The sequence below is a fragment of the Populus nigra genome, chromosome 10, assembly GCF_951802175.1.
Source record: "Populus nigra chromosome 10, ddPopNigr1.1, whole genome shotgun sequence".
NCBI lineage: Eukaryota > Viridiplantae > Streptophyta > Magnoliopsida > Malpighiales > Salicaceae > Populus > Populus nigra.
In genome coordinates, this window is record NC_084861.1 from 4246766 (window position 1) to 4270967 (window position 24202).

A 24202-nucleotide genomic window follows, 5' to 3' on the forward strand; every position below is an offset into this window, starting at 1 on the left:
TCAAAGTCATGTCCAAATTCAGCTTGCTCAGTGACCATGATTGTAATTACTTCCATGGCAATCTCAGTTTATAGTTATAAAAACGACTTGATGTCAGTTTAATGAGGAGGAAGGAAAGGGAAAAAAATAAAAAGCTCAAGTTCCAACAAAACTAATTTTAAAAGATAAAATTAAAAAAAAACATAAAAAAAAAACAAATTTGGTCCATTCTATTAATCCATCATTCATGACATGAGATCAAGATATAAAAATTATTTTTATTGAAAATGACCTGAAAAGAGGACCAAAGCTAAATAAAAAACATCAAAAAAAACTCGAATCGCACTAAGTTAACCTAACAAACCTGCAACCTGGGATAATTCTATAGAGAGAAAAGGCATAAAAAACAAGAAATCTTAAGACCCAACAGCTCAATGTCAAATGATGAAATTAAAAAAAAAAACATTGAAAAAAAAATTAAAATAACCTGTATTAACTTGGCTAACCAACAACTCTGGCTAACCCCAGAGAAAGGAAACAAAACAAAAGAAAAAGCTCAAAGCCCATTAGACTAATGTCAAATGATGAAATAAAAAAAAACTAAAGTTAAATCAGGCTGATATTTAAAACCAACAACTCTGGTCACAAGTTTGACATGACCCTGTAGAAGATAAAAACAAAATCCTTGAACAAAATTCTTAACTGTCATAAAATTTTAAAAAAAATAGTTAAAATAATGAGGATCAAATCTAGTATAAAAGTTAATGAAAAAAATGATGAGGAAATTAATCGAGAAATAAAATAAAGAAAAAAAAGGATAATAAAAGGAATTAAAAGAATGAGGACCAAAATTTAATTAAAAAAACAAGTAAAGTAAAATGCTGAGGGACAAAATTGAAATAAAAAAACAAATTAAAAAATGAAAAAAAAAGAGGAGTCAATCTAGAAGAAAAAGGAAATGAAATGAAATATTGAGAGACAAAATTAAAAGATAAAAACAAACCAAGAAAAGGGTAAAAAACGACAATCAAGGGAATGAGTATTGCATCTAACGTAAAAACAAAACAAAATCAAATAGAAATTGATAAAATTGAAATAAAAAATAATCTAAAAAAGAATTCAAAACAAAAAAGATTAATCAAAAGAAAGATGATCATAATTGAAAGATAAAATAAATAGGATGACAACTCTGATTTTTGACTGACTTGCCATGAATTTCAAGGAATATAAAGAGAAGATAAGGGGAGGGAAAAAAGTCATTGAGCAACAAGTGTCGTCTTATAAACTTTTCCTCTACTAGACACTTCCAACAACACGACGGTCGGGAAATTTTGGCCTCTGCACATGCTGCCCAAAAGGTGCAGGTGACATCCATCTGTTGGCGTCTGCGCAACTTTTTCTTTCTTTTTTTATTTTTATTTATGAAAATACTAAACCCAGATAGAGTTAACAAAAAAAAATCATACAAAAAAGCACTAAAATACCATTTGACTCGTCCTTTAATTTTCTTGACTTAAAGGACAATGAAATAATTGTACTATTTATCTTGACTTAAAGGACAATGAAATAATTGTACTATTTATAAAAAAGAAAATTAGGCAAAAGCCCTCTTAGCCTTTTTTATTTTTCCTTTAAAGAGCATTTATGTATTTTAAATGTAATAAATTATAAACTACTAAATTATCTCCAATCAATTTAAAAATGACCTCTGTGTCCCATGAAAAATATCATTATAGCTCCGTAAGCAAGGCAAAAACTTTGTATAGAGAAGGGCAATATAATAATTATACTATACAGGTCTACAATGAATCTTCTAGAAAACATGGATTTATTTTGAGTTTCTTTATTATTATACTAGTATATTGGTATGCGCTTCACAGCAAGTCAATATTATTTTTTTAATGTAAAAAAAAATTAAATATATAAAGAATGTTTTAAGTGCCGTAGGTCTGACAGTCATGCCGGACCCAAATAATTTTAGTCTATCAATCATGTCAAACCCAATTTACTTGAGTTTGACAATCATGTCAGGTCCACATTAGCAAAAATGCCAAACCCATGTTACTTGGGCCTGATACCCAAGTAATTTAGGTCTTGCTTGTTTGTTAGAGCCAAGTAAACATGGATCCAACACAACCTTTTGAATATCAAAATAATAAAACAATATCAAAATACCAAAATGTTCCCCATGATTATAGAAAATTACACGGAAAATAATGTGAAACAAAAAAAATACCCCCATATGCAAAGCTTTTTTTTTGTTTTTTCCAATGCTAAAGATATATTGTAACTATTTAATAATTTGTAAAATGTCAAAAAATCACTGGGCAACATATCTTAATTTTGTTAACCTCGGGGATAGAATAATATTTTACTAAGCAAATAATCATAAAAAGACTACCATACCTCAACTGAAATGTTTAATACCAATGAGCCTATAAAAACTACTAAAATACCCCTACAACTAAGGCTTTAATTTTTTCAACCAAAGGGCAAAATGATAATTTAACTTTATGTGAAAAAATAACATTAACCTCATTTCAAGCCTTCAGAACTTGGAAAATTCACTGTGTAAATCTACAGTGAACTGTGTCTTGGTCCACAATACACTTGTATAGGATTGCTAGACCTGAGAATCTTTAATCTGACGTGGTAGCAAGACCTAAGCAAACAACAAACAAACAGAGGATAATCGTGCATCTTAGTTGTCAAGAGAGAGAAAAAAAGAAAAAACACAAACAATTGATTATCGATAACAATCCAACCATAATATGTTTGCATGCGTTACACCATGTGTAAGAGGGCACGTCTACGCATCTAGTTATATAACGGATGGCCAGATTTGATAATCGGGAAGCGTCTCACGAGCCTCCTTAATATTGTGGGTGCTACCCACTCACTAGAACATGTGATACACGCGTCAGTAGCTTTTCGATTAAAAAATAAAAAATAAAACGTAAAAATACTAAAACACCCTCTATAGTCCTCTTAATTACATTGCATAACTATATAAACATTAATCTATGTCTAGAGCTACAATGAAACCCTCGTATCTTTTATCTTTTTTTATAATAGCCCGTAGATTTTATTTCATTGATTAACTGTTTTTCAGAGAAGATCATCACTAATCATTTATCGCTGAATTTTGAAGGAGGACCGAAGTAGAATATTAGAAAACTTATAAGGACTGAGATATAATTTACCCTTGAAAAGAATAGTGACCCATCATTGGCGATTGCGCGCATCTTTAAAACACTCTTTTGCGATCGCTTTAAGGCTCTCTTTTCCGATCGAGGGTACTTTGCATCCTCGCTCTCCTCTACATCTGTAGAACAGAAGCGGCGGTCGCCGCCTTTCTCTCTCTTATAGGTAAGCCTTGATCCCTCTCTCTCGCCAAATGCCCTAACTTCACTTCGAGGTCGAGATTTTATCACTTGGTTCTCTCTTTTTCTCGTTTGTTGATTACTAGGGTTTCGAACCTCTGTTTTCTACACCCCTTTTGAATTTCGAGCAAGTTTGGAGCTTGTTAGATTAATTTTCAGGAAATTTAATTTAATTTTTTAAAAAAACTTTCTTATCGCTTAGCTTGTGTTACTTTTGGATCTCAATTACACTTGCCTTAGGGTTTCGAATTTAATTTTCGCGAGTTCGGGAAAGTTTGAATTTTTTTTTGGCGGGGTTAGGGTTTCATAGGCCAGAATAAAGGGCAATTCGTATTGGAATTAGGGTTTTGTGCTGTGAAGCTTTGAGTTTCAGATATATGGCCGCTGGGAGATATAGGGGTTGCCACGATAATGAATCCAGGGATCACGAGTCTGATTCTGAATTGTCAAGGGAAGATTTTCCTTATTCCAAGGATAAATTTGATAGAATTGAGAATGGCAATGGTGAAAACGACAGGGGTCGAGTTCGGGAATTAAGGGATAGAGCCAGGGTTAGGCAGAAGGATATTAGGGAGAGAGAAGTGACTAATGGTGGGTATAGTTCGTCTTCTGGTAGAAGTGATTCAGGAAGCAGTGGTAGTGGTGGTGCCCATGGTCCACGGAAGTGTGGGCTTTCAGCTAGGGCCACGGATAGGGAGCCAGGTGAGTTGTCTAGTGAGAGTGGGTCTGATGACGCAATTGACTCCGAGTCACATGCTCACGAAGATAGTGAAGTTTTAAAAGTAGTGGAGAATGGGACTCGGACATCTGTGGAGAAGAAGAGGAAGTTTTCTCCTATAGTCTGGGATAGAGATGACAAACCAGTGAGTAACTCATCAAAAAGTGGGAGTTCCCCTGCAGTGACTGCTCTCCCTCCACCGCCGCCCCTGCCTAAGGCGTACCGCCAGTCACCTAGTTTTATTCCAGAAGGAGGTGTAGGGATATCTCCTGTTAAAAGTAGTAAAAACCAGAATTTGCTTTCTTCTTCACCGCTGAAGGGATCAGTTGGCAATTCTGCATCTGAGTCTCCTGTAGAGTTGGCTTCATCGCCAATGGAGGAGCAGTGGGGCAATGACCAGGAAGCAGAGCACATAGAAGACGAGGATTATGTTCCAATGAGGAATATCTCATCTTCACGATGGGCAGCTGGCAACAATTCTCCTGTTGATGAAGGTGAAATTGTGGAAGATCAGGAAATTCCTAAAAGGAGGAAGAAGATGCCTCATTCGGAGTTTTTGGATTCCAGAGCACGCAACAAGTTATCAACTCCAGATCCCGGGGATTTTAAGAGAGAAGGTTCTGATGTGGCTAGAGGGAGGTCGTCAGAATCTGATGAGCGAGGCACCTGTGCTAGGCCTTTGAGCGGGGATGATTATCATGGGAATGATTCTGGGAGGGATGACTACATGGATATTGATGAGGAACACAATAACAGTGATTCTGATATAGATCCTGAGGATGAAGATGATTCTCGCGAAACACCAGAACCTGCAGGTCCACCTCAAAGAAGTGTAAACATGCTTCAGGGGTGTAGAAGTGTTGATGAGTTTGAGAGACTAAATAAAATAGATGAGGGCACTTATGGTGTTGTATATAGAGCCAGAGACAAGAAGACTGGGGAAATTGTAGCATTGAAGAAGGTAAAGATGGAGAAAGAACGTGAAGGTTTTCCACTGACTTCTCTTAGGGAAATAAACATTCTTCTTTCTTTTCATCATCCTTCAGTTGTTGATGTTAAAGAAGTTGTGGTAGGGAGTAGCCTTGATAGCATTTTTATGGTGATGGAGTACATGGAGCATGACCTAAAAGGACTCATGGAGTCAATGAGACAGCCATTTAGTCAGAGTGAAGTTAAATGCTTAATGCTCCAGTTGTTGGAGGGTGTGAAGTATCTTCATGATAATTGGGTTCTTCATCGAGATCTGAAAACATCAAATCTGCTCTTGAATAATCGTGGTGAGTTGAAGATCTGTGACTTTGGGCTGGCTCGTCAATATGGAAGCCCGTTGAAAACATACACTCATTTGGTGGTTACTCTGTGGTACAGGTAAGCTGAACTGTACATGTAGCACTCCAACTTGCATATCTTTGGCTTGCAGTTTTGTTTGATTTATTTTATTTCAGTGTTGGGTATCCTTTTTGTGTTTTCTTGTTTCTATAGGCCTGGGTTTATTTTCAACTAGATTTCACACTGTTTTTGCAACTGGTTTGTGATATCTTTACTTTTGAAGTATTTCTGTGCTTTTGTCCTGAAATTTTTCTGTGGTGCCTGATCCTGATAATTGTAGTCTCTTAACATTGATGCATCATATAGACATGCATCCTCCCATTGGTGTCGAGTGTTTGATGTTCTCTTCCATTTATCCAGGGCACCAGAATTACTTTTGGGAGGCAAGCGATATTCAACGACAATTGACATGTGGTCCCTGGGCTGCATAATGGCTGAACTGTTATCGAAGGGACCTCTGTTTAATGGAAAGACAGAAGTAGATCAACTTGACAAGGTAAATTAAATTTCCAGCAAAATAATACAAGGTAAACTTGTTCAGTTGATTCCCACCTGCCCTTGATTTAAAACTTCACACTGCTATGCTTATTGAGTGAGCAGTTTAATTACTCCTCTCTGGGCTTTTTTAATTGCAGATTTTCCGAATCCTTGGTACACCAAATGAGACAATCTGGCCTGGGTTTTCCAAGCTACCTGGAGTGAAGGTCAACTTTGTCAAGCATCAGTAAGTATCAATTTTCATTAACTTTTTTATGAAGTTAATAACAAGCAGTTGTTCTTATGTTTGCTGCTGTTTTCCCAGGCTTCCAGCTGGGTGATTCTGGTCTGGTTATCTGGCCTCCATTGCGACACTTCTCTGTTACACATCATTCTTGATATTTTGCATTAACCACCTGATATGTTCATTTCAGGTATAACCTGCTGCGTAAGAAATTTCCAGCAACGTCCTTCACTGGATCACCGGTGCTTTCTGATTCTGGGTTTGATTTGTTGAACAAACTTCTTACCTATGACCCTGAGAAGGTAGATAACAAATTAAGTGAAGATCTTGCTTTACAGTCAGTTGATTTTTTTTTTGTTTTGAATAAAATACTTTAGTTGATTGCTATAGTGGTTTGATAAGGTTCATTGTGTTTTTCTTGCAGCGAATTACTGCTGAAGCTGCTCTTAACCATGACTGGTTTCGTGAAGTTCCTCTTCCAAAGTCTAAAGATTTCATGCCTACTTTTCCTGCTCAGCATGCTCAAGACAGGTATTTTAAAAGAGAAACAATTTGAAGCATTTATTTATCAACCAGTCCATTTATTTTTTATTTACTCATTTAGGTTATTTTCTTGTTATAATTAGGCGTCTCCGAAGAATAAGGAAGAGTCCAGATCCTTTAGAAGAGCAGCGGAGAAAGGAGTTGCAACAAGGGGAGTTAGAGACCGGTGGTTTGTTTGGCTGAGAGATTAATTGGTCAACCTTGGCCCTGGATTGCAATTTTTTTGTTTTGCAAGCTACTGACACAAGATGTGGTTGAGGTGAGAGATATCCATTGAAAGGAAGTAGCGAACCTTCTTTCTCAGACGATCATTTGTACTTTTTTTTAGCAGGCCTCTTGTGATTTGGATGGAGAAAATATTTGCCTCCTGCCGTCAACCAGTTATGTTTCAGGCTAACTTTGTTCTCCTGCTTTGATAACATATAGGATGCGCCTGGGACACTGCTTGCATCGCAAGGTGTGGCACAATGGCTTTTCATTTTAAAATATCAGTGCTAGCTGAAACTTTGTATGTAACATATATTTTCCATGGTACATTGTAAACATTCTTAAAATTTGGTTTTGGTGATTAGACCGTATTAGTTTACTGCCCACTGCCAGTTCTATTTTATTCTTTATCTTCTCTCCCTCTCTAGTTTTTTTTTCTTAATATTGACATTGTGTTTGTAAGAAACAGTTGGTGTGAAGTCCAGGAGATGTTCTTAGCTTTTCATTGACAAAGAAAAGGCAATAACATAGAGCATCAAAGGTAATTTGTTGATTTGGTTATCCGCAGAATGTTAACTGGAATCTGGATTATGCATTCTATCCATAATGTGGAAACTCATAAACAATCGATTCTTAGTCAATCCATTTTTTTAATTTGTTTGACTATAACTCCAATGTTGCCACCCGAGGATGGCCTCCTTGTTATTAAATTTGGCTTGTGACATTAAGTTTTCGGTCACAAGCTTTCCCTTATCAACCACAGAATTTCAAGATATTGATGCTAAGAAATAGCTGTTTTACTTTTTTTGAAAAAAAAAAGAAAGAAATCAAAAAAGAAAGAAGGAAAATGTCAGTAATATAGGTAAGATTATGTAGTGCAAGCTTCTGGTGATTCTTGATGAAAGTTGCAGTTGCAGTTGCAGTGTGGTACTATATATCCTTTCCCAATTTTGTTGCCCTTTTCTCCGTAGCAAATAGATGTAACCATTGTTTTCCATGTTTTTAATTGAAGATTTTGTTGACCAATGATATTGACTTAAATTGGTGATGATTCACAATTTGCCCAAACAATGATGATAATGCTGTTTTCAGTTCGATCTCTCTTAACCACTAGAAGATCTGTTGTTTTGCTAAGCAGTAAGCAGTAATTTCAAACCAGAGGAAGGGTGAGAAGGCATGCATATAAACAATTGACTTGTTCTTCCTTCTATCTGCCTGATTTTCATTGATAGTGGATAGGTCCTGCAGAACCTTACTTTGTTATTGGAGATCAATTGTTTGATTTGTTTTTGCATGTTTTTCCTTAATTGAAGAATATATCATTTTGTGTATTCAAACTGTCATTTTGTCTTAGTTGTTCATTTGTATGCTGCTATTAGTTCCATACCCATCAAGTTTCATGAATTGAAATTCTCAAGTATCAAAATTTAAACAGCATGTACATGAGCAAATGTCTAGCCTGTCATCCTGTTTTTCATTTGATGATGTGAAAAGATTGTACATTTGACCAATCAGAATGTTTTTATGACAATTTCGGTGGATGTCACTGCAGTATCAAAGCTAGCAGGTTGGGGAGGTTACCTGCTGTGGATTTTATAGAACTTTCAGTTAGATGTCTTCAGGCTCCATAGAGGTACAACACAAACTTTGTTTTGTTCTTATGTGACAGATTTTCTGTTTTAATCATCTTAATATTCGCTACCTTTAGATGTTGATGTACCTCTAGGCATTCTTATGCATGTGGTTCTGCACTAGTTCTGTTCCTATGATGGTAATCTTCAGGATTTGGTGCTTCTAATCCTTGGGAGCATGCTTTTCAATTGGGTTGGATTTTGTTCTTTGTTTGGGAGAAAAAGAAAGGGGTGGGGGGGGGGGGGGGTTCTTTTCTTTGTTTCATATAGTTCTAACTATATGGCTCTTAAGCAAGGTCCAGGGATAGTGCAATACTTTCGTTGGGTTCAAGTTTCAGTAGTAGTAGGAGACCAAAATCCCTTAAAATCTGCAACCCTGAGTGTTTGTTGTTTATTCCACACTTCTATAGTCTTGCCTGAATGTTTGTGCTATGCATTTTCTACTGTCTTCAAGATTTGCCATTTGATATTTCAGGATTAAGTAGATGTTTTCCTTTTAGAGATTAATAGTTTAATGAGGTATGAAGCATCAAAACAGATGATGCAATGCCCTTTAATAAAAAGAAGGGTGGTAATAAGATTTGCAAGCTTGTTCAGAAGGTGGTAAAAAGTTTCTTTGCACTGAAAATCTTAACTAAAACTTGTTGCTTCATAATTAAGAAGTCTGAGCTTGATTGGGACTGCGCTGTTTTTTCTTCCAAGTAATAAAGAATGTTCAAGCTTCTCTTAGGTGGATTGTTAATATTACATTTATGCAGAATAAGGATTTTATGGGACATCGTGAAAAATTACGGAGATCTATTTGCTTGAGAATAGTGATTGGAACCTCCAGTCAATTGTCATTTTGGCCCGCTAGTTGAATGGTTGATGTGGTGCTTTTCATCTGTTAGTTTGCCCCCCCGGTCCTTAAATTCCATCCCTCTTCACATTATATTCCTTAAGAAGTTTATGAAACTGATCAGTAGTCTAGCTATTATTCCTTAAGAAGTTTGTGATGAAATACCGAATGCGTATACTGGGTCCTGTTATCCGGAGGATGTACTTGTTTTTTCTCATTTTTCAGACATTTTTGAAGCAAATTGCTCATTATAATGCATCTTCCAGTTCATTGATTTTGCATTATATCGCCTGCAAAATGAGTGTAGCTGGCAGAATGAATGGTTTCAAAGCGTCATCTTTCCAATAACTTCCATTCTTGGCAACCTCCCCTACCTGCTTCTCCTCAAATCTTACGAGTTTCTACTCTGTGTACGTTGCTTAAATTCAATCAAAAGTTTAAATTTTGTAACTTTTATATTTTAATTATACAATCTCTCTCCGAAAAAGTTATTATAAGTTATTTTTGTTAAACATGTTTAATTTAAAGTCGTTATGATTTATTTTTGTCTCAAGTTACTTGTAAAAAAAATTTAATTATAACTCGAAATCAAAACTGTGTTTTTTTTTTTAAATTCGTGTCAAATGGACTCTTAGCTCTTCATATTTAGGCCAGAATTCTACCCATAATAAAAAAACGCCAGCAGGACAAATATCAAGTTGAAAACCTTCCCCTCTTGCAAAGGTGCAAAAACCTACTAGGATGGCATGGACACGTTATTGTTAAATGCACGGTTGATGCTTGCAATGGGCCAATCAATCAATGGTCAATCCAGAGACTCACTGAGGCATGTAACCGGCAACACTCCCGGAAAAAGAGAAGGCTAAAAAAGAATATTAACGACGACTTCAAATTTTGAAACCATTTCTGAGATTTTACTGCTGCGGTGCTTTCAGGCTCGTGCTCCAGAGATTCTATATCTCGACTCGCTACCACGGGTTACATTTTTGGCGCATAAGCAAAGCCACGTCATGATTCATGCACAGAACATTAACGACATACAAAAAATACATAATTCCGGGAGCTTGTAACTCACAGATTACACTAAACGCGGAGACACGTTTAATATCTTGACTCGCTGCATAATTCGACAGAGACTACTAGCAGCCGAGGTATGGGTTTGTTTTCAGGTTATCCAGAAAACATCATCTGAATGGCATACGAGCTTGTAACTCGGAAATTACACTAAACGCGGAGACACGTTGTCTCTCTCCACCTCCCTTGTAAGCTATGACATGCAGGCATCCTTGGTTATCATCCGATTCGCCGCTTCAATATTCGTGGATACCAATCAGATGCCAGAAGCGGGCGATGGGATCTAATCAACAAATGGACTCCCTGAACCCATCAAGGGTCAACCCTGGGAGCAGTGATGGGTTCGTCTTGGTGGTTACTGGAGGGGTTTCTCGACAGCAAAGTTGTGGAAGAAATAGATCTTTAGAGTGCTCCTGTCATGGGGATTTTCATCAAGAAGAGAAAACTATTGTCTTTCCAAGAACAAAGGTAATTAGAGAGAGTTCAATGAAGAAGATTGTGTTAATAAGTCCTCGATCGACAGTCCAGCCAAAAATAGTTATTCCCCCAGGATTGTTCTGCAAATATAGCACTGCATGGCCAAATAAACCAGTTATGAGAATTGAGATGCCGATATATAGTTAGCAAAACCCCAAGTTTATACAGGCACTAACAAAACAAGAAATTGCCAACGTATGTGTAAAGAAATCACTGTGAAGCACTTTAACGTGTACAACAAGCCGTAGCTATGAATTGCTGAGACCATATTAGATCTGATCATCCAGAGGTGACGTGATGACTGAACTAGGTTGTCTGCACACATTAAGGAGGGGGCTGTGATAAAAAAATAAAAATAAACAAGAGAAGCTGAAAGGGCTTCTAAAAGAAATAAATATCGAATACGGTGGTTTTTTGTGGTTTGAAGATCTTAAGCTGAGTGTCGCAGCTATCTAAGCATGTATGAAAAGTCCCTCAAATCCATGGTTAGATTTCGAACTTGCAAGAAAGTGTGTGTCCATAAAAAGCCATTGCTTTATGCACTCGGATACTAAACATATATTTGAAGTTTTTAGAAGTGCTTTTTAAATGTTAAGTTTTCATGAAATAATCCAATAGATTTCAATCTACAGATTCCATTCTAAGAATGATACATGTAAAGGCAAGGAATTTCACATAAATGGCTGAAAATTTCTGTATTCTGGAAGTAGAAAATGGTTTTAATACGTAAGCCAATGTTTTTATGGAACACAAATGAAGTGCATGTGAACATTCTGTTTACCCCATCTCCTGCGATGCCTCTCTGATTTCCATGTCATTTTAAACCTAAGTGTACAACATAACTAGAAGCACAATACACAGAACGAGCAACAATTAATTTGGACAGATAATGAAATATCAATTTTAGACTGAAGTGATCCCATGATGTTTTTTTCTGTATGGTATCGAATCTCTTTAGAAGTAATCGTGGATCTTGCAAACATGCTCAAACAATTAAGTGTAGAAAATGTGGCAATATCTCATTAAAACAAAATAATCTCTGCTGTTCAAGTGAGAAAGTTTCAAGATAAGATTTCGTACCAAATGCTTGCCTTTTGTGATATGAGGTCATGTAGGATGCCAACTGCATATTTGTAGGCATTGCAATATAATCAAATGACTCTAAATCGCTTTCAGAATAATTTATCCGTGCTGAGTTTTGTAGATTCGCAGCTTCTAAGTTCCCCGTACTGTTTGAAACTCTCAGTTGAGATGTATCATTTTGACCACATGTTGCTAACGCATGCCATCTACTTGCTATGGATGCAATACCCAGGGCTCTATGGGATATTTTTGTAGCAGCATGCAAGCAAAGGATTATCCCAACAACCTGGACAGTCGAGGAAACCTGAAAACTTGGGGAAAATGTCAATGACAATCAGGGCCATAATGCATGCAGCGCGAAATTTCTCTAAAGGAAGTGTGCGAGTTAAAAACTTCTTCTGATTAAATATGTCAAAATAGACGTGGAACCCATCTAAACCCTAGAAATGCAAGCCCTTAAGGATGAGACCTTAAAGAATCAGATGAAGTTTATGCAGACATTTTACAGAGGAGCAGGTGGTGAAGCACTTACCGCAAAATCACCGCCATTTATACCAGTAATAATTCCACGATAGCCTGTGATTCGGAATAGAGTCACAAATTGACTAGCTGTAACAACACAGAACTGGAGAATAAGAAAGATTCGGAACCTATGACTTATCTTAGAGAGATGATAACGCAGACGGGTGTGCTCCTCTATAAAAACCAAAACATCACAATCCCTTTCCAGCAGCTTTGCATAGTCTTCAAAGTGAATTACTTGCAAATTGCAGATTAGATGAAACAAAATGCTGGCTGATAAAGATATTGTACTCACATAACTCCAGGATATAATCAGACCAATTAAAACAGCAGTAGACATCAACCATGATTCATGACGTACATACGAGACGCGGATGACTTCACGCGTAACTTTCAGAATGAAACATGGCAGCGACCAGAGGATCAGCAAGCGTAAAGAATCCTGTGAAAGAAATTATCCAAACCATGTCTTCATTGGACTTGTAACTGAAATATCTCATCGAAGAGCCAAAGGGATGATATGCCAACAACCTATAACTTATGTTGGTGAGAATGTGTAAAGTTAGCAGCATGATTTATGAGAACTCAATCGCAAGTGCATTCTCAAAAAACGAAAGAGAAATTGTAAAGGAACCAGGTTTTCAAGAGTTGGGATTACAATGTAATATGAGAACCAGAGGGCCTCATTCCCTTCATGTTTAAGGACGTGTTTTTGGAATGCGATTGAAATAATATTTTTAAAAAATTTAAATTTCTTTTTTTAAAATTAATTTTTTTATATTTTTAGATAATTTAATATAATGATGTTAAAAATAATTTTTAAAATAAAAAAATATTATTTTAATACATTAAAAAAAACATTTTGAAACGAACCTCTCCACACTCCCACAAAAGAGATCTTAAATCATCAGTCATTAAATGATTTATGATTTTCATTCTTCATCTTGATGGAAAGAATAATCTTTCATCTGGGGCAAGAAATTAGGAAAACATTGCTTTTTGGTACGCAGGCGAGCAAATTATGGGCAAATGAGAAAATCTGTAATCTTTTAAACTTCTGATAAAACTTGAGTTGGCGAAGCAACAACATAAACCAACCACGATTCATGCCTGATTGCAATCATGCTATGTTAAAACGCAAAAGAACTACGAATTCAAAATTGCCAGAATTGTAACAAAGCCTACAAGCAGTTAACACAACATGAAGATGAATCCACAAACAGAGTTGAGCGAGTAATATATAATTTAAGCTAGTTAAGAGAGCTAATTACCTTAATCTGTCGAATGTAGAGAAGGGAAAAGCGAGATATATGGCCACCAAAACGATCAACAAAGAGAAACTTTCTAATACCATACTTGCGTAAATTATGCGATAAGCAAATCAAAGAAACAGCCGCAAGACAGGCCTGTGATGCCACAATATCAAGCTCGAAATCCCTAATCTGGTACTTGTCGCACCCTGAACATTGGGACAGCTCCAGTAGTGCTACCGGAAGCAAGACACCAATCAGCAAAAAAGCAGCCCATGATAGCAGAAAACTCTTAAGAGAAGATTGATTGAATCCCAGAAATGATAGATATGCTTCAAGCTTTTCTAGTGCTTGATTGATGTTTTGGTTTGGAATACTAATCCCTTGGTTTTGTTGTTGTGGATTGTGATTAGGAGTTGATTTACTGTTACTATTTTCATTATTAGTATCATCATCATCAAGAAGAGGGGTGTGGGGTGGAGGTTGGTGTTCTGTTTGGAAGTGTATTACGTGAGCATCTGCCATGGATTTTGCAGACACTCTTGGGGTTTGGGTTTAAGATAGCAATGGAGAGAAGAATGATTTGAGATCTCATACCAGTCTCAGGGTCAGGGGCGTTCTGGTGCCTGCCTTGATCGTTCAGAATAAAAAAAAGTTCAAAAGCAAAAGCAGATTCATTCGTGACCAGATCAATGTTTATATATATATATATATATATATATATATATATATATATATAATTTTCAATTATTTTAATATCTGAAATTAATAATAATAATAATATTTAAATTTTTTTTTTCAAAATTACTTTGCATCACAGCAACAATATTTAAATAGATTAATACTAGTCACCTAATGAATTTTCATGGTATGAGTTTATATAATATTTATTTCTTATTTTTTATTTATCAATAAAAATTTTAGATATTTATGTCTTATTCATAAGATCTTAGATATTTTTTTGGGTGTTTGTTAGTTGAATATCATTTATTATTCAATATGAAATAAAATAGTATTATATATTTGAGATATTTATACAAATGACAAAATTATAAATATTGTACATGTTTATACTTATTATGATAATATATATATATATATATATATATATATATATCGGGGTTAATTCACGTTTCAGGTAATATTTATTCAATATCTATTATACATTAATTAAAAATAATTATAAAAAAACTCGTTGATTCGAATTAATTGAGGATGATATCTATTGTTATCATGGGGAACAGATAATTCCTTTTCGTCTCTGGAGCTGTTGCCTGAGAACTCGGAATCTTTTTCTTTCTTTTTGTCGCCGTCGTCTTTGCTTTTCTTCTTCGTTGTTTCCGGTAAGGATTTTCAGATAAAAGAGACAAATGTTGCCTGAACTGGAAATAAAAATAGAAACATCAATGAATTGTCCCATCGGTGGCCTTTGTATTTGTTTTGCAATGGTTTTGAAAGTGAAAATGAGTTGAAAAGACATCAAATCTATGTTTTTAACATTTTGAACTGTCCTCGACCAAACAGAGCCTTAACATGGATTTTCCTGCCTTGGTCCCCTGCACTACTGTATGCTGTTTCTTTGCGCGGTTTCATCATGTTTTTCAAATTTTTTAATTTTTTAAATTATTTTAATGTATTATTTAAATATATTTTCAAACAAAAAATATTTTAAATAATACAATTTAAAATACATTATCCAATGCTATGTGCAATGCTTATGAGAGGGTTCTCAATGATAACTAGAGTTATTAAACCGTTATTAAACCGGTCGACCTGAGATTTGAAATTTAATTTAAATTAAGTTTTATATATATAAAAAATACTCTATTGATGTGTGATTTGGCAAAAAAAAAAAAGTGGAATTTGTTGATTTAAAACATGAAAAATAAATAATTTAATTAAAAAACAATTCGTAATTTAATTAAAACACGAACAATAATTTGTTGATTTACAAAATAAATAACGTAGTTTTGACTTTGAAAAAAAAAAAAACAAAAATTAGCAACGACAGTCAGGTTGGAGTGTTGGGAATTTAAGAAGCGGAAGATGCATAATTGGGCTGGGAAAACTGGTGGGAGATAGCGTGGAGTGTGAGTGAGGTTGTGGCCTGAGACAGCGATGGCTTGCTTGCAAGGAAGTAAAATCTGATGCGATAGAGAAAGCAACAGATGACAAATAGGCAGGAATCGGACCACGTTGCGAGAGAAAATAAACAAGAAACTTCAGAAATGGCTTCCAGATTCAACGCAAATACAGTTCAAAAAATTAAAAATTAAAGATAAATAAAAAGACCCTTAAATAACCAGGTTTATTTATTTTTAAAATCAGTGAAATAAAAAAAAAACTCAATCTCTAAATAAATCAAATATTAAATAAATCAAATATTAAATGATAAAACTAACAAAAACATAACCTTAAAAAAATATAAAATAAAATAAATTTTTCCTTGAGCTACGCGGCTGGTCGGCAAATTTTTCTAACGTTCAAAAAATATTAAAATAAATGTAGACAGTGACGTAATAAACTATATTTTTTCAAATGAATATTAAGCAATTAAATTAATTTAATTCAAAAAACATTTTCTTAAAAGGAAGCTGGATCAATCAAAGAACAAAAATAAAAATATCCAAGATAATCCGAGTTATTTTTAAATTAATAAAAAATCTTATATGAAGAAAAAAAATAAAATTATAAATCCTAATATCCAATTATATCAAATGATGAGGCTGAAAAACATGAGTTTAATATATAAAAAAAGGAAGAAAAACAACAAATAAACCAAAATAAATCTCCTAAACCTAGGTTAATCTTTCAAATTGATAACCCGATAAATTCTAGACTCGTGATCAATAAAAAAATCAATATAATATTGAAAGATGAAATAATTTTTTTAAAAACCTCGTAAAAATTAAAAAATAACAACTAAAACAATAAATAATAAGGATAAAATATGATATGTAAATATAATAAAGGAGAATGAAATTGTAAGAAAAAAATTAATTTTAAAAACTATCTCAAATAAAATAAATGGAAATAAAAAGAATGGAGACTAAATATTAAATTTAAAAAATCAATGAATAGTAAAATTAAAAAAAAATTAATCCTACAAGCTAATTAAAAAAAATAACAAGTAGAAAAATAAATTGAATGCTATTGTAAAATATTGGAAGGGTAGACAAGAGAGAAGAGAGAGAGAGAGAGAGAGAGAGAGAGAGAGAGAGAGAGTAATGAAAAATGAAAAAGAAAGCCAACTTTTGGCAATTACTCATAACACATCACCCATGAAAGTTGGCCCCACCATTGCCAATCAGAAAACACGAAGGAAATATATTTTAACCCATCACGAGCCACCATATACGCAATGCTCGAAAGACAACAGAGTAACTTACTCATTGACGCGTTCCACAAACACGTCACCATCTTTTCTATTTTCTATTTTCTATTTTTTTATTTTTTATCAATCAACTTACCAAAGGACTCGCTACTCAGCGACAGCATTATTATTGGAAAAAAAAAAGTGAAATACCATTGAAAAGTTTTAAAATAACAAATAAATCTTGTAAAAAGACTCCTTTACCCTTTTAACTCCAGTTCATTTGTTTTCTTGAGTGAAGGGCAAAAACATAATCTCCCTGTCATAACCCAAATGAAGGCACGTGTACATAAATTTTTCCACATCCTTTAGATTTTTGTAATTCATTATGACTTGTACGGTGAATGTTGGAACTAGAACCAATATAGTTAAACACATTAAAATAATACGGTGGATATGTCCCAAAAACAAAAATAATATTCTTGTAATTCTGGGTTGAGGTTTAATCTACAGTAATCTAAGTTGTATTTTAAAAATTACTAGTTTAAATTTTATATTTATATGATTATTAATTTTAAAATTTATAAGATTAATTAAGATATGCATAAAATAATCTGGATATCCATATTAATAATATATATATATATATATATATGTTCAAAAAGATATCCTTAAAAACACTTCAAAGCTCTCATCTCTGTCCTAACCTAAGACTTGAACCATTATTTTTCATGCCATTCAACTTTCATGACTGGATTTGAAAGGCCCATAGATATAAAGCAAAATACTACAGAAATAAAAAAAGAAAAATTACTAAGAAGAGAGAGAAAGATGTTACAGAGCACAGAGATAAGATCTTTGCTAGACAAAATCCGGTCACAAAACCGGCCAAGAATACCATCAAATAAAAACTTTAGTCACGGAAAATTCAAGGATAACAAAAATTATAGTGTTTAGCTCCGGTCTGGTTTAAAATCTGAATTTTGAATTTTGATCAGGTCACCAAGTCATTTTCGAGTTAATTTTTTTAAATCAAAACAAAGTTGTTTTATTAAAAAAAAATCAATGAGTTGGAACTAGGTTTTAACCGGGTTCTAAGTCAACATCAGGTCGGGCTTTAAAACTATAATAAAAATTACACAATTTATCCATGGATTTGAAGTTTTAATTCTAAAAAATTTTAGATTGATTTGTTGGTTAAAATTGTTTTTTTTTTAAGATCATATATATGTTTAGAATATTTAGGAGAGTGTTTTCATGTTTTTCATAAAAAAATAAATTTGGGTGAGTCTTCCTAGAAACCAACAAGACTCTCCAAAGAGTATAAAAATAAACGACACGTTGACAAGTCTTCTCGAGTACAGGCCTAATTGTTTTCCTTTTTTTTTCTTGCATACTCTATTTTTTTTACATAATAGTTTTTTTTTATAAAAAAAATTTCCTACTTATACACTTGTATTATAAATTTTTCTTTATCATCCCATCAAATGAAAATTGAAAAAAATTTAACCAACTAAAGTGGATTATAATTTCTTCCTAATTTATATCATTAAAATATAAATTAACAAAAGTAAATTATATATAAATCAGATAAACGATATATTTTCTAAAGCTACACTAAAAACAAAAATAATTAATGAATATTTTTTAAAATTTAAACATAAAATTAAAACAATTACAATGATAATGAAACGAAATGTGATAAAAGAAAAAAATAATGAAACTAAAATAATTAATGAAACTAAAACATGCTCCTGGACTTGCAGGATGTTTAGCGGGACGTGGGGAATAGTCGTGGTACGCGTAAGCTGGTCCAGAGACCTCACGTAAATAAATAAATAAAATAAATAATAATGAAACAGGACAAAAACATTTTGTCTAGTGTTTCAGATACATGTATTATAAAAATGATAAAACAATATAAGGGTAAAAGAGACTTTTACACATCTCAGACACCACAGATAAAATATGATGCGGACACGCTCATTTTATCTTATAAACTATTAACAGATACAGATCTGTTTTCGTCTCATCTCCTTTACGCTTTCGTATCGTCTTGAACGAAACAAAATAAAATAATAAAATTGAAACCGCTCAATAAAGACAGGGACGCGATTATCGCTCACGTGTCACGTGTACGGTGTACTAGGAAGCTGAATCAAGTGCAGACTGATTGGCAAACATGTGAGCCGATACGACAAACGAGACAGCGTTTTTTGCGGAACCTCCTCCTCCTTCCTTTTCTTGCTTTTTTTTTTTAATAAAAAAAAGGGTCTGAGGAAATACTTTTGCAGTGCAAGAGAGCCCTTTCGTAATTGAAGGGAGATTATAATAATTTATTCACCGATTATTTACAGCGGATCAATTGCTTAGGGCTTCTTTAATGCAAGAGCTAAAACTAAAATAAAATAAAATAAAAAATATTTTTTTAATTTATTTTCTTGATTTTTCTGTTCAAATAGGAGAGCCAAATAAGTAAAAAAAATCATTCATAAATATCTATTAAAAGATTCAAAACATTAAAATAAATGGTTTAAAAATTTGTTTTTTCACCAATTAAAATTTTCTCAATAATTTTTCTTAAAAAATAAAAAGTATTAATATTAAATATATTAAAATATAAATGAGTTGTTAAAATAATTTTTTCATTGAGTAAAAAAATATCTACAGTTATAATATTGATAAATACAAATTTGAATTTTCTCATTGACATTTCAAATCTAATCATTAATTTTGAATTAAATAATTTTAATTAAATAATAAAAATAAAATAACGAGTTGGATTATCTCTATTTTCATTACATATTAAATTATATTCATTCAATTTAAATTCAACAATTTAATGAAAAAACATAATAAAAAAGAGTACGAAAGATTTAATCTCAAAATTATCAAGTAAATCTACTTAGAATTCAATCAATTCTTTTTATACAGAGAGCACACCTATAACAAGAAAAACAAAATTTTACTTGCTAAATACTTTAATTCAATATCAAATCCCCACGTGTCTTCCTTGATACCTACTTCACAACTTATTTCTTCACGGCCAGGATCGGCTGAAGTGCCGCCACGCAACAAAAAAAAAAAGTCAAAATATTTACCTCCGCCCGCGCCAGCCCACGTTGAGGTTATTGATTTGCCTTGAGTTGCCTCCCCGTCGAGTGCGGATGGGAGGTGGTGTTTTATGGTTATTTTTTAAAATAATTATTTTATTTTTTAAAATTTTATTTTTAATATTAATATATTAAAATATATAAAAAATACAGGCCATTGTAAAGACAAACACCACGTCAAGGTAGGTGCAACCTGCCAACAGTCATTGTCTAACAGTCTGACATCTCGAGATTAACTAAAAAAATAAAATATTAGACCATTCTGGTTTAATACCGGGTTTCCTTATATTTTTAAAAAATTTATTTAAATTAATTAATTATATATATATATATACAGGGGCAGAGCCAGGGAGGGGCTAACAGCCCGGCCCTGTAAGGAATTTTTTTTCTAGCTTTTTTTTTTATGATATTTATAATTTTAGTTTAAATAGTAAAATAATTAAAATTTTGATTCTTTTTAATTTTAATTTCTACTTCCATTACTATATGTTTATGAATTATTTTTGATATATTAATATGAAAATAATTTGTTTTATTTTAATATATTTTTAAATAAAAAATATTTTAAACCAACATGGACACCACAATATCAACCACGTCACGTCCTAATGCTAAGCCTGGAAACATCTTCCTCGGGGCAGGATAGATATATTTCAATTATTTTTCCTTTCACTTAGAAATGCCAACTTTTAAAAAACTTTCAATCAACTGCTTTTATCTAACTTTCGTAGATTGCTTCGTTTTCCACCCACAATTTACTAAAAGAAAATTGCAGTGTTAGTACATCAATTTTCAATTTTTTGCAATCAAGTCCATGAACTGTGTTCCTTTTTATTTTTGGTAGACTAGCATTTGCATTTTTCCGGTTGAGTATCTTCCAGAGATCCGTTGACGTTTTCTATTTATTTTATTTAAATAGTAAATATCTTAAGTTATATTAGTAATTTATGTATTAGTTTTAGCAATCATAAAATAGTTTTTAACTTGGATAGCTCGCCATTAAATAAAAATAAATTTCCATCTTAAAAGGGTTTATTTTAATTTTAGATATTTTTGTTCATTAAATATAATATCAGTTGGCGTCCCATTCTTCTTGGATTGGCTTCGAGACTCTTCTCCTGTTCCCGTCTCGAAAGAAAATGGTTCTGGACGGTCATTTTTCTTTTTTTAAATAAAAAATAGACGTTGATATTTAGGTGGCTTTGTGAAAAAAGTTGGGTGTACAAACTAAGAAAGATTATAGTCTATGTACTCGCACCAGATAGTCTATGTTATGCTCCTTGTATTTGATTAGAAATTTGAAAGATTAGTGTGCTAAAAAATATAAATGAAAATCTATGTATTTTATTTAGATAATTTATAAAATTGATGCTCTATCAGTGTAACTATCCAGTTATGGTTACAAGGAGCTCAGATCAACTCATTAAATCACAAAAATTAATATGACTCAATAACTTAGCCACAAGACATAGTTTGACCCGACATGTAAATCAGGCAACCTGGGATCTTTTTTATGTAAAAGTGAATGGAAAAACCATATTTTTTAAAAAATAATAATATTATTATTTTAGGATTTTTTATATATAAAATAATGAATTGACTCAAACTAATTCAACTTAACTCGCAACCTCAACCTTAGGCTATATTGGTCCTTAGGTTGAGTCTTATAAGCTATAACTAAAAGGGGATTTTACTCTACTATTTTTCATGAAACACTATTTAATTGAATAATATATTTTTTCTTCAATATATATGTATTCAATTGCAATTTCATCTTTTAATATCAGGTTAATTAGAGGTCGAGTTTTTTTTTTAAATTTACTTTTAATTAAGGTATTCTAATTTCATGACCCAAACAACGGGTTTAGCGGATTAACTTGGTTGACTCGAGTTTTTTTTTCTAATTGATGTTTTTTATCAATTTCATCATTCAATATTTGGTTGCTTGGGAATTAAGTTTTGTGATTTGTTTCGGTTTGCTTTTTATGAGATTATCTATATCTCATGACTCGAGTTGATTCAAGTTATTTTTCATGTCCTTTTTTTAATCAATTCTTCAATATTAATTCCATACTTCAATATTAGGTTTATTGGTGATTGAGCTTCATAATATTTTTCAATTTACTTTTTATGAGGCTATTCTAATTTCATGACCCAAACTGCAGGTTAGACGAGTTAATTTGATTGACTCGAGCCTTTTTTTTCCTCTAATTGACTTTTTCTCCCTCAATTTTATTATCTAACATTGGGATGATTGAGAATTAAGCATTGTTATTTGTTTCAGTTTTATTTATATGATGTTATCTCCATCTCACAACTAATTAAAGTCGTAAGTTTGACAAGTTAACCCGGGTTGACTCAAGTTGTTTTTTATCACGTCTTTTTTTTTTTAAATTTCATCATTTTATATTGAGTTTATTGATAGTTGAATTTTATAATTTGTTTCAATTTGCTTTCTATTAGGTTGTTCTGGTCTCATGATTTTGGTAGGTAAACCAGGTTTACCAGGTTATTTTTTGGGATTCTTTCCTTAAAATTAATTATTTTTTTAATTTAATTTTTATTTTTTTATCCTATCTGGAGGGAGTGTAGTGCGGGAAAATAATATAGCATAATCTAAAATGGCATGAAGGGATATGGGCTGACAGAAACAACTGCCTGAGTGTTTGGAACAGTAGGTCCTAGAAAGTGAAGTTGTTGGAGCAACAGGAAAGCTTATATCAATTGCCAAGCAAAGATTGTTGATCCAGACTCCTTGCAGGCCCGGGGAGCTTTGGGTTAGAGGAGAGACAATGGCGAAAGGTAATCAACTAATCATTCGTATTCCCCATGGGATTTGTTTTAGTGTATTAGATATACAAAGCTGTGTTCAGTTAGCCTGTCATGGTGGTGGATGAAATTATGAGAGATCAGGCCTAGTCTGATGATGTTGTTTCACCTTGCTGGCATTAATTTGTGTCATTTTAGCACAGGTTATGTTGGTGATGACGAAGCAACTGCTGCAAATCCGTAAGCAATATCCTGACGAGGAAGCAGGTCAAGTGTCCGTGGCCTTCGCGGCAAGACAGAAAGGAAGCATAGACGAATGAAAAATCAAGGATTTTATTGCCAGACAGGTTCTCTCTAGCTTCTAATCCACGATGATGATACCAGATAAATTAAAACCATGTTTCATAATTATCTTTCTGATCGTTCAAATAATTATGCTGTGAGTGGCACCATACAAGATATTACAACGAGTGATCATTGAATCATTACCTAGGAATGCAACTGAAAGATTATAAATTTGAAATTTTTTTAGAAGATTCGTATGTGCTTCAGTACTCCGGGCCACTCGCACTTCAATATGCCAAGATATCTAAGACAACTCAGGCATGCGTTTGAATCAAGATGGTCCCGTATCTTGACCAAGAGAACAAAATAGGCGACCAGAGGGGTGGCTATGTACCATGGCTGACTGCGTTACAGATTGACAGACTAAAACCCCCAGACAGATTGATCAAAGAAGCTCTGCAATCTTTTGGGAGAATCACGCATGATAGCGGTGGGATCTGCTTTGGCAAAGAAAGAAGAAAGGCTAACTTCCCATCTTCCTGTTATGGAGCCGAGAAAACAATGCACACTGCCTAGCGCCTAACCCTAAACTAGTTGCTTGAAGATTTCGAGATTAGAGATAGCAATGCTATCAAAGACAAGGAGAAGGCTTCTCTCGACTGCATGAAGGGGAAAGGATACCCTTTTCTTGGCAATCTTGAAAAAAAGATCTGGTCCTGGATTCTACAAGTTCAGATTTTGCCACTGCTCTAAACTTTTGAAGTACACATGATAAACCAATGCGCGTAAATCAAGCATCATTGTGGTAGCAGCACAAAGTCTAGAACACTCCAATTGCCTCTAAATCTACATACAAAGAACCCTGACGAAATCCTTTAGTACAGATAATTGTGTATTCCTACCATTACCAAGGCCCGAGTATGCAAAGAACTTCCATTTTTAATCGATCAAAGCACATCAAAAATAA

The 24202-nt window shown here is 33.4% G+C and overlaps 2 protein-coding genes across 15 annotated transcripts; one reads left to right on the top strand and one right to left on the bottom strand.

Annotated features, from left to right (window-relative positions):
* Positions 1-3228: 3228 nt before the first annotated feature.
* Positions 3229-9861, top strand: LOC133706024 (cyclin-dependent kinase G-2). Of its 13 annotated transcripts, none has more exons than XR_009844382.1 (9): positions 3230-5448; positions 5770-5905; positions 6045-6133; positions 6321-6432; positions 6555-6661; positions 6757-7130; positions 7350-7421; positions 8433-8513; positions 9270-9861. XR_009844382.1 is itself a non-coding variant. In XM_062131523.1 (6 exons), exons 1-6 carry the CDS (start codon positions 3740-3742, stop codon positions 6854-6856), a joined length of 2253 nt encoding a protein of 750 aa, XP_061987507.1. In that variant the 5' UTR covers positions 3230-3739; the 3' UTR covers positions 6857-7283. The 13 variants fall into 13 exon arrangements, 1 of the variants encoding a protein (XP_061987507.1); XR_009844383.1 differs by having other exon boundaries at positions 9616-9861; XR_009844388.1 differs by lacking the exon at positions 9270-9861 and having other exon boundaries at positions 6757-6932; positions 7005-7130; positions 8433-8980.
* Positions 9862-10360: 499 nt separating this feature from the next.
* LOC133704630 (uncharacterized) lies at positions 10361-14423 on the bottom strand. 2 transcript variants are annotated; one of them, XM_062129513.1, is made up of 4 exons: positions 13777-14423; positions 12516-12947; positions 11981-12287; positions 10361-10994 (listed from the first exon to the last, which is right to left on the bottom strand). In XM_062129513.1, exons 1-4 carry the CDS (start codon positions 14278-14280, stop codon positions 10855-10857), a joined length of 1383 nt encoding a protein of 460 aa, XP_061985497.1. In that variant the 5' UTR covers positions 14281-14423; the 3' UTR covers positions 10361-10854. The 2 variants fall into 2 exon arrangements, with proteins under 2 accessions (XP_061985497.1, XP_061985498.1); XM_062129514.1 differs by having other exon boundaries at positions 10856-10994; positions 11992-12287.
* Positions 14424-24202: the final 9779 nt, after the last annotated feature.